A 13414-nucleotide genomic window follows, 5' to 3' on the forward strand; every position below is an offset into this window, starting at 1 on the left:
GCTCAGTCCCATGACCCTGGGATCATGACCTGAGCCAAAATCAACAGTCGGATGCTCAACTGACCGAGCCACCCCAGAGCCCCTGCCCAGGGGTTTTGAATAACTAACAGACCAGATAAATTACTTGTCCAAGTTTCTCCAGCCTATGAGACAATAGGCTGGGGCTTAAACCCTGACAGGCCTGGCCCTGGCCCTCATGAAACAGGGCCTAGAGGAGGAAGCCCAAGCTTCCTGAGCCCTTCCCTGCGGCTGTGGGTCGAGGGCCACCTTGTTTGGTCCCACCTTCGCCCTTGACCCAGACCCAAGCTCAACCATGGGCCGCAGCTGCTGCCATCCCAGGCCCTGATGCCAGGCCTGCTCTGGCACATCCTGCCTACTCGGGCACACGCCCAGGAAAGGGATTGTCACCTCAAGGTTTTCCGATAACAGCCTGGTGCACAGGGATATAATGGGGAGCTCCCAAGGCAGGGACCCTATGTCTCCTTGACCACGGCACCATGGCCTTCCTCTGGCTCCTCTCCTGCTGCGCCCTCCTGGGCACAGCCTTCGGTGAGTTCGGGGCAAGCAGAGGCCAGGAGGGATGTTTCCGCTCCCCTCCAGCCCCCGAGACCAGAAGGGGCAGCTGGGTCCCTGCTCCCAGTTCGGCCGAGCACTGTGGTGTGACCCCAGCGGGTCTCTCTCCCGCTCTGAGCCTCACCGGCCCCATCGCCACAATGGGAATGCTGGGAGGATTGGGCCAGACCAGTCAGTGTGAGGCCCCCAGGGGGAGGTGGGCCTTCCTGGGGCTGACTGAGGCCTCACGCCCAGTGCAAGGGCTCGGGAGGACAGGTCCGGAGGCAGCGAAATCTCTGAACAGCTAGTGGCTCCCCAACAGACTCAGATGGTGAGCAGGCAGGTGTGGGCGCCTTGGGGCCCGTGAGCACAGCACTTGACAGCTTGTGTTCCCTTGGTGCTTCCTATATGCCAGGAACACAGCAAGTTCCTGCCTTGCCTGCTCGCGCTTTTCTGAATGGTAAAGCGAGGCAGCGATGGGGCTGGGTTCAAACCCACAGAGCCCAGCCTCCGGCCCATGCTTGAGTACGGCCACCACCTCCCCGCCAGCCTGTTGGGCTTGTCTGGGCTGAAGGACAAGTCAGGTTGAGTTGTCCCTGGGGGGTTTCCGGGACGCCCTTGGCCTCCATCCCTCACCTCATACCCCCACCCTCAGGCTGCGGGGTCCCCGCCATCCAACCTGTGCTGAGTGGCCTGTCCAGGATCGTCAATGGCGAGGACGCTGTCCCGGGCTCCTGGCCCTGGCAGGTGTCCCTGCAGGTGAGGGGGGATTTCTGCGCACGAGTGGGGGACACACTGGGGTATTGGGCCAGCTGGGGTCAGGCTGGGGGCTGCTGGTGTCCAGCCAGCACTGACCTCTCCATCTTCCTCCAGGACAGCACCGGCTTCCACTTCTGCGGGGGCTCCCTCATCAGCGAGGACTGGGTGGTCACTGCTGCCCACTGTGGTGTCAGGTGAGGGCCCAGGGTCCCCAGGAAACACCTTGGTGGGGGGAAGACTCCTGGCGGTGAGGGCCAGACCTTTAACTCCTCGTTCCTCAGTTTCCTTATTTGGACTGTGTCGAAAACCCAAGTCCTGCTGGTCTCCCAAAGGCTACTGGGAAGGAAACACACACACAGCAGGCTCTAGGGCAGTTTGTTTCGGGGGCAATTATTGAGATTTTGAGCTCCCGTCTCTGTGATCAACAACTTTGAGCAGATGCACAAAGGTATATGCGCACACGTACGCACCCGGCACCCCTGCACGGCCCCAGCACCTCACGGCAGGAACCCCCTCCTTTCTCTGGCCCTCTCCAGAACCACCCACCAGGTCGTGGCCGGGGAGTTTGACCAGGGCTCAGATGCTGAGGACATCCAGGTGCTGAAGATTGCCAAGGTATGGTGGCCCCCGGAGGCCAGGTGGGGCAGGCCCTCCGGAGTGTGCAGCCCTGAAAACCCCCCGCTGCTCTCGACCTCCCCAGTGGTCCACCGTGAGGGGGCAGAGCAGAAAGCAGGGCGTTCGAGGTCTGCACTTCGGTCCTGGGCCCAGCCTCAGGCTCCTGGGGCCACAGAAAGGCCTGTCAAGTTGAACAGGCCATTGTCCAGAGAGAAGCACTGAGGTGATTTGGGGAGGCCTGGGACCCTGGTTCAGCTCTGTGTCAGCCTCTGCCCTCCCCATAGGTTTTCAAGAACCCCAAGTTCAACATGTTCACCATCAACAATGACATTACCCTGCTGAAGCTGGCCACGCCTGCCCGCCTCTCCCAGACTGTGTCCCCCGTGTGCCTGCCCAATGCCAATGACAACTTTCCCGCTGGGACCCTGTGTGCAACCACGGGCTGGGGCCTGACCAAACACACCAGTGAGTGACCTCTAGCCGGGCGGGTGGGAGGTGGGGGCTGCCGAGCGGGCACCTGCAGGTGCTGACCCCCCGCCCTGCCCTTCTAGACGCCCAAACCCCTGACAGGCTGCAGCAGGCGGCCCTGCCCCTCCTGTCCAACACCGAATGCCAGAAGTTCTGGGGCAGCAAGATCACCAATCTGATGGTCTGCGCTGGGGCTAGCGGCGTTTCCTCCTGCATGGTATGGTCTACTGGGCTCACCCAGCACCCCCTTCCCTCCCAGCATGGGGCGGATTCAGGCCAAAGCCCAGGCCAAGGGGCTTGGCCAGAGAGAGGAGATGGAAATAACACATAGGGCCCCTTTTGAAGGCTTGACATGCTCTTTCTGGAATTCCTGCCTGAGCAGTTGTAAAAACTGATGATCTCAACAGAGGGATGCAGAGCAAGGGCCTCTGGTCTCGAAACTGCCATATTGCAAAATTCCATTGACATCATCAATGTCTGAACAAATGCCATCCCCTGGATTAGTGCAGTGTACAACCTGGGCAGCAGAATGTAGTGGCCCAGAGGGCTCTGGAAGGAATCGGGCAGCCCTCCCTCCCTCGCGGTGGCTCCATAGCCAGGCCAGCACCACCCATGCTTCCTTCCTGTCAAGCAAACCAGCTTTATCGGGCCTCTATTATAGGACCCCAGCTGATGGCTCAGACATTCAGGGGCACAGATCATAGACAGAGCTACTGAAGCTTCTTTCATAATCCCTCCAGTATGCACGTGCCGGGCGTCTACTGGCCGTGAGGCCCCGGAATGGTCTCTGGAACAATGTCCAGGGGTCCCTGGCCCAGGCCACCTGGTGGCCAGATCCAAGCTGCTTTCTCTCTCCTCCTGCAGGGCGACTCTGGTGGCCCCCTGGTCTGCCAGAAGGATGGAGCCTGGACCCTGGTGGGCATCGTGTCCTGGGGCAGCAACACCTGCTCCACCTCTAGGCCCGGCGTGTACGCCCGCGTCACCAAGCTCATGCCCTGGGTACAGCAGATCCTGGAAGCCAACTGAGCCGTCGGCCCCACCATGACCTCCCTGCTGACCTGCTCCCACAGAGTCAATAAACCAATAAAAGACACACTGATGATGGTGTCTCCTGTGTTGGGGCCTCTGAGTCCTCCTTCTCCCGAACTTGGGTCTTCACTGGGTCAGGTACCAGAGGGTCCCCAGAGAGGCCCCCCTTTAGTCTTCCTCCCCAGAGAGTGGCCAGGAAGGGCGCAGGTAGATGATGTGAGATCTGGGCCCCCCCCCCCCCCCGCCCGGCAGGCACGGCGGCCCGGGGGGTGGGCAGGGAGCGGGCCGCGGGGGGGATGAGCCCTGCTGCTGGCTGCACACACCTGTGGTCCCAGGGAACCTTCCCAGGAGCAGCCCCCGGGGGCCGACTCTTTCCCAGGCCCGGGCAGGAGCCAGGTGCTTCTGAACCCAAGGACTCACGATAAGGGAGGGATGGCGAGGCGCGTTGCAATTGGTGGGCCAGGGGAATATAACGGGGGTCCTTCGGGCAGACCCCATCCCACCTCCTGAGTGGAACACCATGGCCCTTCTCCCGGTTGTCCTTGGCTTCCTCCTCTTTGGCAGCAGTTCTGGTGAGTGCAAGGTTCCGGTGGGCCCGGCAGCCCCGGACCAAGCCTCTCCCACTCCCCACTCCCCGGCCCCCACCGCCAGAAGCTGGGATCCGGAGGACCAAGTCCCCACACGTCTAACCGCCCGTGGGGGCCGGGCCCCCGCCCACCCCTCTCAGCCTCTCTGGGCGCCTCTCCTCGGCTCCCCACTCCTCCTCCCCCTGGAGGTCCGTCGGGCCCTCAGACTCAACTGGACTGGTTGGACCTGCCTCGTTTTGGCCTTGTCCACCCGCTCAAAAGCCGGGGTTCGTCCGGGCTCCTCCACACCTGCCCCCGAGCCGTAGGAGCTCTGCCTCGAGAATGTCTCCCACGCCCATCCCTTTGGCCCCGTCCCCCGGTCCTCTGGACGTGGGCAGCCTCTCGGGTCTATGCTGCCCTGAGCAAGGTAACTCTCTGCCCCCAGCCTGCCCCTGCTGCAGACCCAGGGGCCCTGAGAACAACAGCGACTCCAGCAGGACATACCGGCCCCCACGCCCCGGGACCCTGGGGTCAGCAGGGGAGGGACGCTCCTCTCAGGACACACAGTGGACACCCAGCCTTCTGGCTCCAGGCCCTGCCCAACTCCAGATGCCCTCAGCCTCAAGGACCCTCCGCAAGGACACCTGGGGCAGCTGCTGGCTGGGTGACAAGGGGCCAGCTGCCCTGCACTGGCCAAAGCTCTGGGTGCTAGGTTGCCACCTAGGTTCCAGAGGCCTGGAAGTGCCAGGCTCTATCCCTGGCCCCCTTGGGACACCATCCGCTGACCGGCTGCCGTGTCCCTGCCCCCAGGCTGTGGGGTCCCTGCCATCCACCCTGAGCTGAGTGGCCTGTCCCGGATCGTCAATGGAGAGGATGCGGTCCCCAGCTCCTGGCCCTGGCAGGTGTCCCTGCAGGTGAGAGGGAAGCTGAGGAGAGGTGGGTTAGACGGGGAGGGGTCAGGCGTGAGGGGGAAGGCTGACTGTCTCACCTCTCTCCCCAGACTCGCTCTGGCTTCCACTTCTGCGGGGGCTCCCTCATCAGCCAGCACTGGGTCGTCACTGCTGCCCACTGCAGGGTCAGGTGAGGCCTGCGTGGGGCCAGTGGGGACGCCCTGGCTGTCAGGGAATGACGGTCACTCCTTCCCCTTTCCCACCCCTGCCCAGCCACCCACTAGGCTTCCAGGGAATGAAGCCTGGCAGGAAGGGTCTGAGACAGATGGCAGGTGGGGACAAAGCTGCTGCTATCCGCCCTGCCCCCCCCGGAGAAAATCCCCACCCTCATGCCCCCCACCACCTCAGGCTCCAGCCTGTTCCACGAGAGCTGGTCTAGTCCTGTGCCTCCACCTTACAGACGGGGCAACTGAGGCCCAGAGGTCCCCGTGGGAGTGAGGGGCCCAGAAAGGTCTTCCCTCACCTGGGTACCCTCTGCTGCCTCCTCTCTCTCCAGGAAGAGCCACCGTGTGGTGGCTGGGGTGTCTGATCACGGCTCTGACGAGGAGGCTGTCCAGGTGTTGAGGATCACTGAGGTACCGCCAGGCAGGCCGGCTGAGGAGGGTGGGGCGGTAAGGCCATGGCAGGGCTGCCCCTGGGCGCCAGGGATGGGTGAGGACCGTGGCGGGCAGGGTGTGTGGGCAAAGAGGACCCCAGCCAGTCGGCCCAAAGCCTTCTTCCCTTCTTTCCCAAGTAAGAAGACTCCTATTCAAACACTGAAGTTTGGCTCATTGTAGAAAAGCACAAAAATAGAAAAAACTAAATATCACCAACGTGTCAAGGGCCATTTTCCCACCAGTTTCCAGAGATTTTGTCCGTGCGGCCCCATCTGTGTTCGCTCTCAACAAGGGCCCCTTGGCACTGAGCCCTCTCCTGGCCTGAGGTCCCCCCCGTCCATGAGATCGGCCATCCTCCCGTGAGGACTGCCCAGCCCCCATGGCGTCTCCACAGGTGTTTGAATACCCACTGTGGGACCAGGTTTCCGGCCGCAACGACATCGCCCTGCTGAAGCTGGCCACACCGGCCCTCCTCTCGACAACCGCGTCCCCCGTCTGCCTGCCCAGTGCCAACACCAGCTTCCCTGCTGGCTCCCTCTGCGCCACCACCGGCTGGGGCAAGACCCGGTATAACTGTGAGTGTCCTTGCAGGGGCTTTTCAGAAGGGAGACTCATTCGGCTTTTATGGTCTAAATTCCAAGCACATAAATTTCAAGTCATATATCTTTCATTTTTTCTTTTTAAGCATTTTTAAAAATGTTTATTTTTGAGACAGAGGGTGAGTGGGGGAGGGGCAGAGAGCGAGGGAGACACAGAATCCTTAGCAGGCCCAGGCTCTGAGCTGTCAGCACAGAGCCCAATGTGGGGCTCAAACCCATGAACCGTGAGATCATGACCTGAGCTGAAGGGGATGCTTAACTGACTGAGCCCTTCAGGCCCTCCTTTCCGTTTCTTTACTTAAAACCCTCTTAATGAAAGAATCAAAGAATAAAGATGAGCTCAAATACTGCACACTTGAAGACGAAGTTGCTGAAGAAACGCCCAAGTACCAGCAGGTGGCACTCTCACTACGTTGCAACGAGGTCCCCACGGTCGGGTTTCCAGCCTGGACTCCTCTCCAGACTTGAGGCGGGCGTTTGTGTCAAGCTCGCCGTGAAGTCTGGGCCGGGAGTCAGATGTCCGGGTGTGGTTCGGGGCCCTGAGAGTCCGGCTGGGTCTCCCCTCCCCCGGCTGCTCCCTCTGCTGACGATCTTCCTCCGGGGCCCCGGGTGCTCCTGCCCAGGCCCCGGCTCACCCTCTGGTCCTTGACCGGGACGGAGGCGGCCAGGAAAGGGCAGCAGGAGGACGGTGCTCCCCCATCTGCCACCCAGAGCGGCGGGTCCCCAGCAGGGGCCCCGTGAAAAGGACGTCAGCCCCCTTCCCCGGAGGGGAGGCAGTGCCCCCCGCCCACCACACGGGCTGCCAGGGCAGGGCTCGCGTGAACAGCTGTGCTGGAAGCCATGTCACCACTGCCTGGTGTGGAATGGGAGAGGAAGGGGTCCCGCAGGGACTGACTGTTAGGTCTGAGGGAAGGTGGGGAGCTCCGTTTCTGAGGTCATGGTGATGGGGAAGGACTGGGAGCAGGCAGGGGGCAGGCAGGGTCTCCTCCACCCTGGGGTGGGCCGGCTGGGTGAGGGCTCCTGACCTCCGCTCCCCCGCCCGCCCCTGCCCCCTGTGTCCTTCCAGCCAACAAGACCCCCGACAAGCTGCAGCAGGCGGCCCTGCCCCTCCTGTCCAACGCCGACTGCAAGAAGTTCTGGGGCAGCAAGATCACGGACGTGATGATCTGCGCCGGGGCCAGCGGCGTCTCGTCCTGCATGGTGAGGCCTGGCCCCGCCCCGCCCCGCCCCGCCGGCCCCGCCCCCGCCCCGCCCCTGCTCGGGCCAGGGGGCTGCTCCTTTCTGCCGCGTCGGCTCCACCCCTCTGGGCGGCCGTGGTGCTGGGGGCCCCCACGCCAGCCAGCCGGGGGAGAGTGTCGGCCACGTGCCCCAGGCCCACCAGGAGTAGGCGACAGAGCTGGGCCTGCCACGTGGCCCAGATCGGAGAGCCTCCTGCCCAGTCTCTGCCCCCACACTTGTCATTTGTCTGCACAGAACCTGCGCGGGGGCAGGTCAGGGCGCACACCGGGGCCCCGGCACCCCGCTTCAGGCTTGTAAACAGGTCCTTTCTCCTCCTGCAGGGCGACTCTGGCGGCCCCCTGGTCTGCCAGAAGGACGGAGCCTGGACCCTGGTGGGCATCGTGTCCTGGGGCAGCGACTGGTGTAACCCATTCTCACCGGGGGTGTACACCCGTGTCACCAAGTTTATTTCCTGGGTTCTTGGGGTTCTGGAGGCCAATTGAACCCCTGCCCCACCCCCACTTCCGCAAAACCCAAATAAAACCCTAGAGCAACTGCGTGCCTCTTCACTTCTGTGTCCTCGCCAGCGTGCTGAGCGGTGGGAGGCTGGCTGTCTTCACTGGGGTCCCCTCTGTGGAGTCCAAGAGGGCTGACAGACCCTACCCTTTCTTCACAGAGATGGGGAGACTGAGGCCCAAGTTCACATGCAGAACAGTCAGAGCTAGGAGCAGCACTCCCTGAATCCCTGGGCTCTTGTCTCACCTGGGGTGCCAGACATACTCGGAAAGGCTGGGGAGGCCACACGTGGACCCAGGGCAAGGGCCCTCTGGGCCCCCACACCCCAACTTGGAGGCCAAGTCTATGTGTATTTCAAAATAGACACTTGGGAAGAAGTTCCACAAGCTGATACTATGAGCTTCTAAGAGCAAAGTTCTAGGTGAGGTCTGTGAAAACGAGTTTATGTGGAATCCCCCAGCGGTGCCCTCGACCAATTCTGTGCCACAGTAAAGCCCACCTCGTCCCGGAGCTGCCTTGGACCCCACGCTGGCCCTCGCTCTGGCCGGGGGCCGTGGGACCTCACCGCGGGCTCCACACTCACCGAGCCTCTCCAGCCTCCAGCGCTGGTGTCAGAGAGCTTCTCTCCAGCAGCCCCAGCTCCCCAGGTCTCAGGACCATTGGCACACCTTGCAGAAGACCCCTGGCCTCACGCCCCTAGCCCAGCCCTGTTTCCCGGGGCCTTGGTTTCCTCTTGAAGGGACCCACTTTTTCTTTATCCTCCCGAGAGAGAACTGCCCATGGCATCACCACAAATCCGCTCCGTCGGCTGCTCCTCCCCTGCGGCATCTGAGATCAAGGACACACCTGCGCACACCCAGGGGCCCTCCTGCCTCTCACACCAGAGGCCGCTTTTCATTTTTAAACTTTTATTTAAATGTAGACTATTAGTCAAATGATTGGAAAATCAATAATGAAAAATAGTGTTTGGGTTCTTCTCCTGGTTACAGTGGCGCTTGCACTGTTGGGGGAACATGGCACTCCTGTGGGTCGAGGGTCAGCTCAAGGGAGCTCAAGGGGTCGTCTGAGGCCATGTGGGGTGGGGGGCCTGTGCGGCTGGCCTGGCCCCCAGGGTACTCAGGGAAGACCACCAGCTCCCTCCTCAGGCTCGGCTCCCGGGGGGTCCAGCTCTGCTTGGGCTCCCCCGAGGAGGCCCCGTCCCATATCCTGCCCCATCATAAATATGTACAAACCCCTGGACAGTCTGGGGCACCAGGCCCGGGCAGAGCTGGGGTGCCTGTCCCCGCGCCTGCAGCATGGCGACTCTCTCAGGGCGGGTGCCGCCCTCCTCCCCTGACCCCCACCTCTCTGGTCCCGTGCTCTCAGGCGGCGGCCAGCTGGCCCAAGACCCGGCGGAACTGCTGGGTGCTGTGCCCCAGCTCCTTGACCCGGTCCACCATGTCCTGGGCGGCGGCGGGTGACGGGTACTGCAGGGCGGCAGCCTTGGTGGTGGCGACGATGCCACGCAGGAGGTCACACAGCAGGTTGCTGTAGTGGGTCACCTGGCTGCGCACGTCGGCCGCCTTGGCCTGCCGTGACAGCGTGTCCCCGATGAACACCAGCTTGTGGGCGCTGAGGATGACGAACTTGCTGTGCGCCACGAAAATCTTGGGCGGCTGGTTGGTGGCCACGGCGGTGAAGAAGGCGTCCACGGCGTTGGTCAGGGTGGTCAGGTTTGCCTCGCACTGCTCCAGGTAAAAGAGCAGCAGCTGCCGGTCCGAGGGCCCCAGGCCGCCCGGCCGCCCTGGGGCCAGGGGCTGGGCTGCCGTCCAGTTGGCCAGGTCGTGGTCGATGGGCCGCGACACCTCCTGCTCCAGTCGCTCGAACTGCTTCAGCTGGGGCAGAGGGAGAGCAGAGTGAGCATCGCAGCCACACGCACAAAGGAAACCCGCTATCTCTGCGCTACAGGCCGAGCACGGGTCCTCTCCAAGGAGCTTCTGCCCATCTCAGAAAGGTAGGATTCCATTTATAGAACAGTTTTGAAATGACAAAAGGATAGAAACGGAGAACAAATGAGCAGTTGTAGCGTTTGGGGACGCCAGTCTGTTGGTGTGGGTGCTGTTCCCTGCTGCCTTAGGACACAATCCTTGGGGGACACTGGGTGAAGGGCACACAGGACTGTTCTGTACTCTCTCTGCAACCTCCTACGAATCTATACATACTTCAAAATGAGTTAAAAACAAACACACACACACACACACACACACACACTCACACACATTTTGTCCTTAACATATACGTTGTAAAAAGATTCAAATACATTAAGCAGAAAAAAAAAGGTGTCACCTGGAAACCCACGCACCCAGAAATAACCTCTGATAAAGTACAATTCTGGTAAATTATCTTTCTGTGACACGGGGCTCGATCCCATGACCCTGAGGTCATGACCTGAGTCAAGATCAAGAGTTGGACGCTTAACCAATTGAGCCAACCAGATGCCCCTATAAATTATTTTTTACAACCAAACATTAAGGTATTTACAGATGATATGATATAATGTCTCCAAAATAAATTGGGGGGAAGGGGTGTTAGATAACCAGGTTAGCTATTGTGCTGAGGGATTAGGGCTGGGTGAATGGTATCGGGACTGTCTTCTTTAATTTTATAAATATATTCAATTTCCCACAATAAAAACTTTAAACAAAAAAAGAAAGCGCTGGCTGGCTTAGCTGGACATGCGACTCTTGATCTCGGGGTTATAAGTTCGAGCCCCACATTGGGTGTAGAGATTACTTAAAAAAAAAAAGAAAAGAAAAAAGGTAGGTCATGGTATGTGTAAAACTTCAGAAAACAAAATTCACATAAAAAACTGGTGACTATTCTTCAAGATGTTTTCCTTTAAACATGAATATTCCTAGTTCCTTTTTATTTTCTTATTTTTATTTCCTATTTCCTTTTTAATTGGTAGACTGGAAACACAGTACATGTGACTCAAGCACATGGGGTTTATGGGCAGCAACTCACTATGCAATCGAAAATGTGCAAGTAACTTCTGATTTCTCAAAAACTTAACTACTCACTAATAGCCTACTGTTGACTGGAAGCATTACCAAGAACAAAACTAGTTGATTAACATGTATTTTACAAGTTACATGTATTATATACTGTATTCTTACAATAATAATTTTTTCAGTATTTCTAGGCTATGTGGTTCATCTGTGAGTTTTTTCAAATTGTTTTAAGTCTCCAAAATACTTTTCCAATATGTTTATTGAAATAAATCCAGGTGTAAGTGGATCCATGCAGTTCAAACCCCTGTTGTGCAAGATTCAACTGAATATATAGTATTTTATATTCTACTGTTAGCACCTAACAGTAGGTCACGTGCTTCGTGTCAGTCATGACAGGCGGAGGGAAAGGGAAACTTCTACAACGGGCAGCCTCTGCCTTGGGAGTTATCAGCGTGGACTGACGTGTCCTTACCAGCGCTGGTTCTGCCCAGGGGACTAAGCGGCTGTGACCAGCTGTGCACAGATTCAGGGAAAGACAAGTTCTATTTTATCCAAGATTTCAAGGCTTAATTGGCTAAACCACCCTGGAACTGCCCTGTCCTAATATCTGAAACACTCGTACTTTCTTCCTCAGGCAGCAACCTGGTGAAACTCACCACTTGGCTCTCATATCCAGCGAGAAGCACACTCATTTTTAGTTTGAACTCTGCAGGGTCTTTCCTGTTTTCTGACAATTCTTAATAGCTACATACTGTTCTACTGTATGAATGTTTATATTTTATTTAATCAACCAATATTCCAATATTAGATATTTGGGGTGGGGGTTTCCAGATCTTTCACTGATGTGGAAACAGAGCAATCAACACCCTTGTCCATACATTTTACCTGCCATATTACACTTGTGCTTTATGCTCCGGCCTAAGAGCTCTAGACCTTTAGAGTTTTTCATCTATACTCCTATCTCTTATTCTAGCTTCTAGTAATTTCTCTAAATGATCAAGCAGTTACATGAAGAGATTTATATTCAGCTCAGCACCGTTTACAGAAGTAATTCTGGGAATAACTGACATGTCCACCAACAAGGGACTGGATAAATAAATGCTGGAAGGGTCCAGAGAAAGATAAAGTACATGTTAATTTCTCTGATCAGTGGAGATTCCGTATATTATTAGGCAGACAGACAGATGATGGATGGATAGAGAGATACCTAATAATTACCCTTGGTTCCTTTACTGAGTACATTATATGGGCCAGGCACTTCCTAAGAATTATACATTCTTTACTCACTCCTTACAATTACCTTGAGATGGATATAACTATGATCCCCACTTCACAGCTGGGGCAACTGTGGCTTTGTGGGTCTCAGGATGGAGCCGGCTCTCACCTACACCATCCTTCCCCCTGACCGGTGGGGGGTGGGGGAATGGGTGGGAGGTGGAGGGGTGGAGCGAGGACAACTTTATGGGTGATGTTTCTGTGCTTATTTTGTGCTAGTCTATGTTTCAGTTTTTTATTATCTTCATAATCAGATAAAACTTCCTTATTTCTTTAAAAAAAAAAAAAATCCCTTTCCCACCCTCAGGAAATGATCCAAAGTATGAAGAAAATTCTATGCCTGCAGATGAGCACAGTAGTATCATTATACTCAGGGAAACTGGGTACAATGTAAACAGCCAACAAGAATAGATGTTATGAGGCCTTTAAAAACAATTTATAAGGAAGGTTTGATGCCATGGAAAAACCTTGGGATAAAAAGAGATGTAACTATTCACAAAGTATCATCTCAAACACATGGACAGAGGTCACCCTAGGGGCAGGAGCGGGGCTTAAAACCAGCCCCATTGCACCACCAGTACCTCTGGGGCCTTTTCCCTGTCTTACACTTTTGTGTATGTGCTCCCTAAAAGGTCTACCATGATTACTCTCATAATAAATCACACACAAATCCAACAAACACACGGGGAGACAGTCACACAGTTGAGCGGGGCCTGGCTGGCTCACTGGCCCACGAGCAGCCCAAGCAGAGAGAAGCTGGCCAGCCTGGGGATCCTCACCTGCTGCAGCTCTAGCTGGCCCTTCCCCTGCCGCATGATGTTGCCTTTTTCCAGCAGTTCCTTCTGGGTCTTTTCAAACTCTTCCTTCCCCTGGAGACAAGACACAAGGACCGGGCTGAGCCACAAGCCCCCACAGGTCTGGCGGGGCACAGGGCAGGGAAGCCAGCCACCAGGTGGCGCTGCGAGCCAGGCCCAGGCTCACACTGCAGCCATCAGACTCAGAGTGGGGACAGTTTCCCAGGAGGCAGCTCTTGCGGCCTCTTTCACCTCCTCTAGCCCAGAAAAGGGCTGGGTACACTGCGTGTGGCCAGGTCATCCTCCCTGCCCCCGCTTCCACACCAGGAATCATATCCAAACCCCTCCCCTTGGCATACGGGGCCTGTTCATCCATCCCTGACCACCTGGCCTTGGCACCTGCTGCCTCTCAACCTGGAATGCTCCTTACCAGGGCACTCAGCTGGCACCCAGGTCTCTGCTCAGAGGCCTATCCCTACCCCATCTT

General features: G+C 57.6%; 3 protein-coding genes across 5 annotated transcripts in view; 2 read left to right on the plus strand and 1 right to left on the minus strand.

The window, feature by feature from the left end:
• The first annotated feature begins 424 nt into the window (after window positions 1-424).
• On the plus strand, window positions 425-3507 carry LOC131499287 (chymotrypsinogen 2). The gene is made up of 7 exons (XM_058707168.1): window positions 425-549; window positions 1208-1311; window positions 1426-1505; window positions 1848-1926; window positions 2211-2391; window positions 2478-2611; window positions 3259-3507. The coding sequence occupies exons 1-7, from the start codon at window positions 498-500 to the stop codon at window positions 3418-3420; spliced, it is 792 nt and encodes a 263-aa protein (XP_058563151.1). The 5' UTR covers window positions 425-497; the 3' UTR covers window positions 3421-3507.
• A 378-nt stretch (window positions 3508-3885) lies between these two features.
• Window positions 3886-7907, plus strand: LOC131499288 (chymotrypsinogen B-like). Its single transcript, XM_058707169.1, has 7 exons — window positions 3886-3995; window positions 4800-4903; window positions 4990-5069; window positions 5436-5514; window positions 5930-6110; window positions 7201-7334; window positions 7694-7907. Exons 1-7 carry the CDS (start codon window positions 3944-3946, stop codon window positions 7853-7855), a joined length of 792 nt encoding a protein of 263 aa, XP_058563152.1. The 5' UTR covers window positions 3886-3943; the 3' UTR covers window positions 7856-7907.
• An 852-nt stretch (window positions 7908-8759) lies between these two features.
• The window catches only part of BCAR1 (BCAR1 scaffold protein, Cas family member), a 37853-nt gene continuing 33198 nt past the window's right edge, over window positions 8760-13414 (minus strand). For all 3 annotated transcript variants that reach the window (XM_058707157.1, XM_058707159.1, XM_058707158.1), the window contains 2 exons: window positions 12913-13002; window positions 8760-9742 (listed from right to left, as the gene is read on the minus strand). In XM_058707157.1, the coding sequence (XP_058563140.1) occupies window positions 9230-9742; window positions 12913-13002 (603 nt within the window). In that variant the 3' untranslated portion in view covers window positions 8760-9229. The remainder of the gene's footprint in view (window positions 9743-12912; window positions 13003-13414) is intronic.

The sequence above is a fragment of the Neofelis nebulosa genome, chromosome 17 (assembly GCF_028018385.1).
Source record: "Neofelis nebulosa isolate mNeoNeb1 chromosome 17, mNeoNeb1.pri, whole genome shotgun sequence".
NCBI lineage: Eukaryota > Metazoa > Chordata > Mammalia > Carnivora > Felidae > Neofelis > Neofelis nebulosa.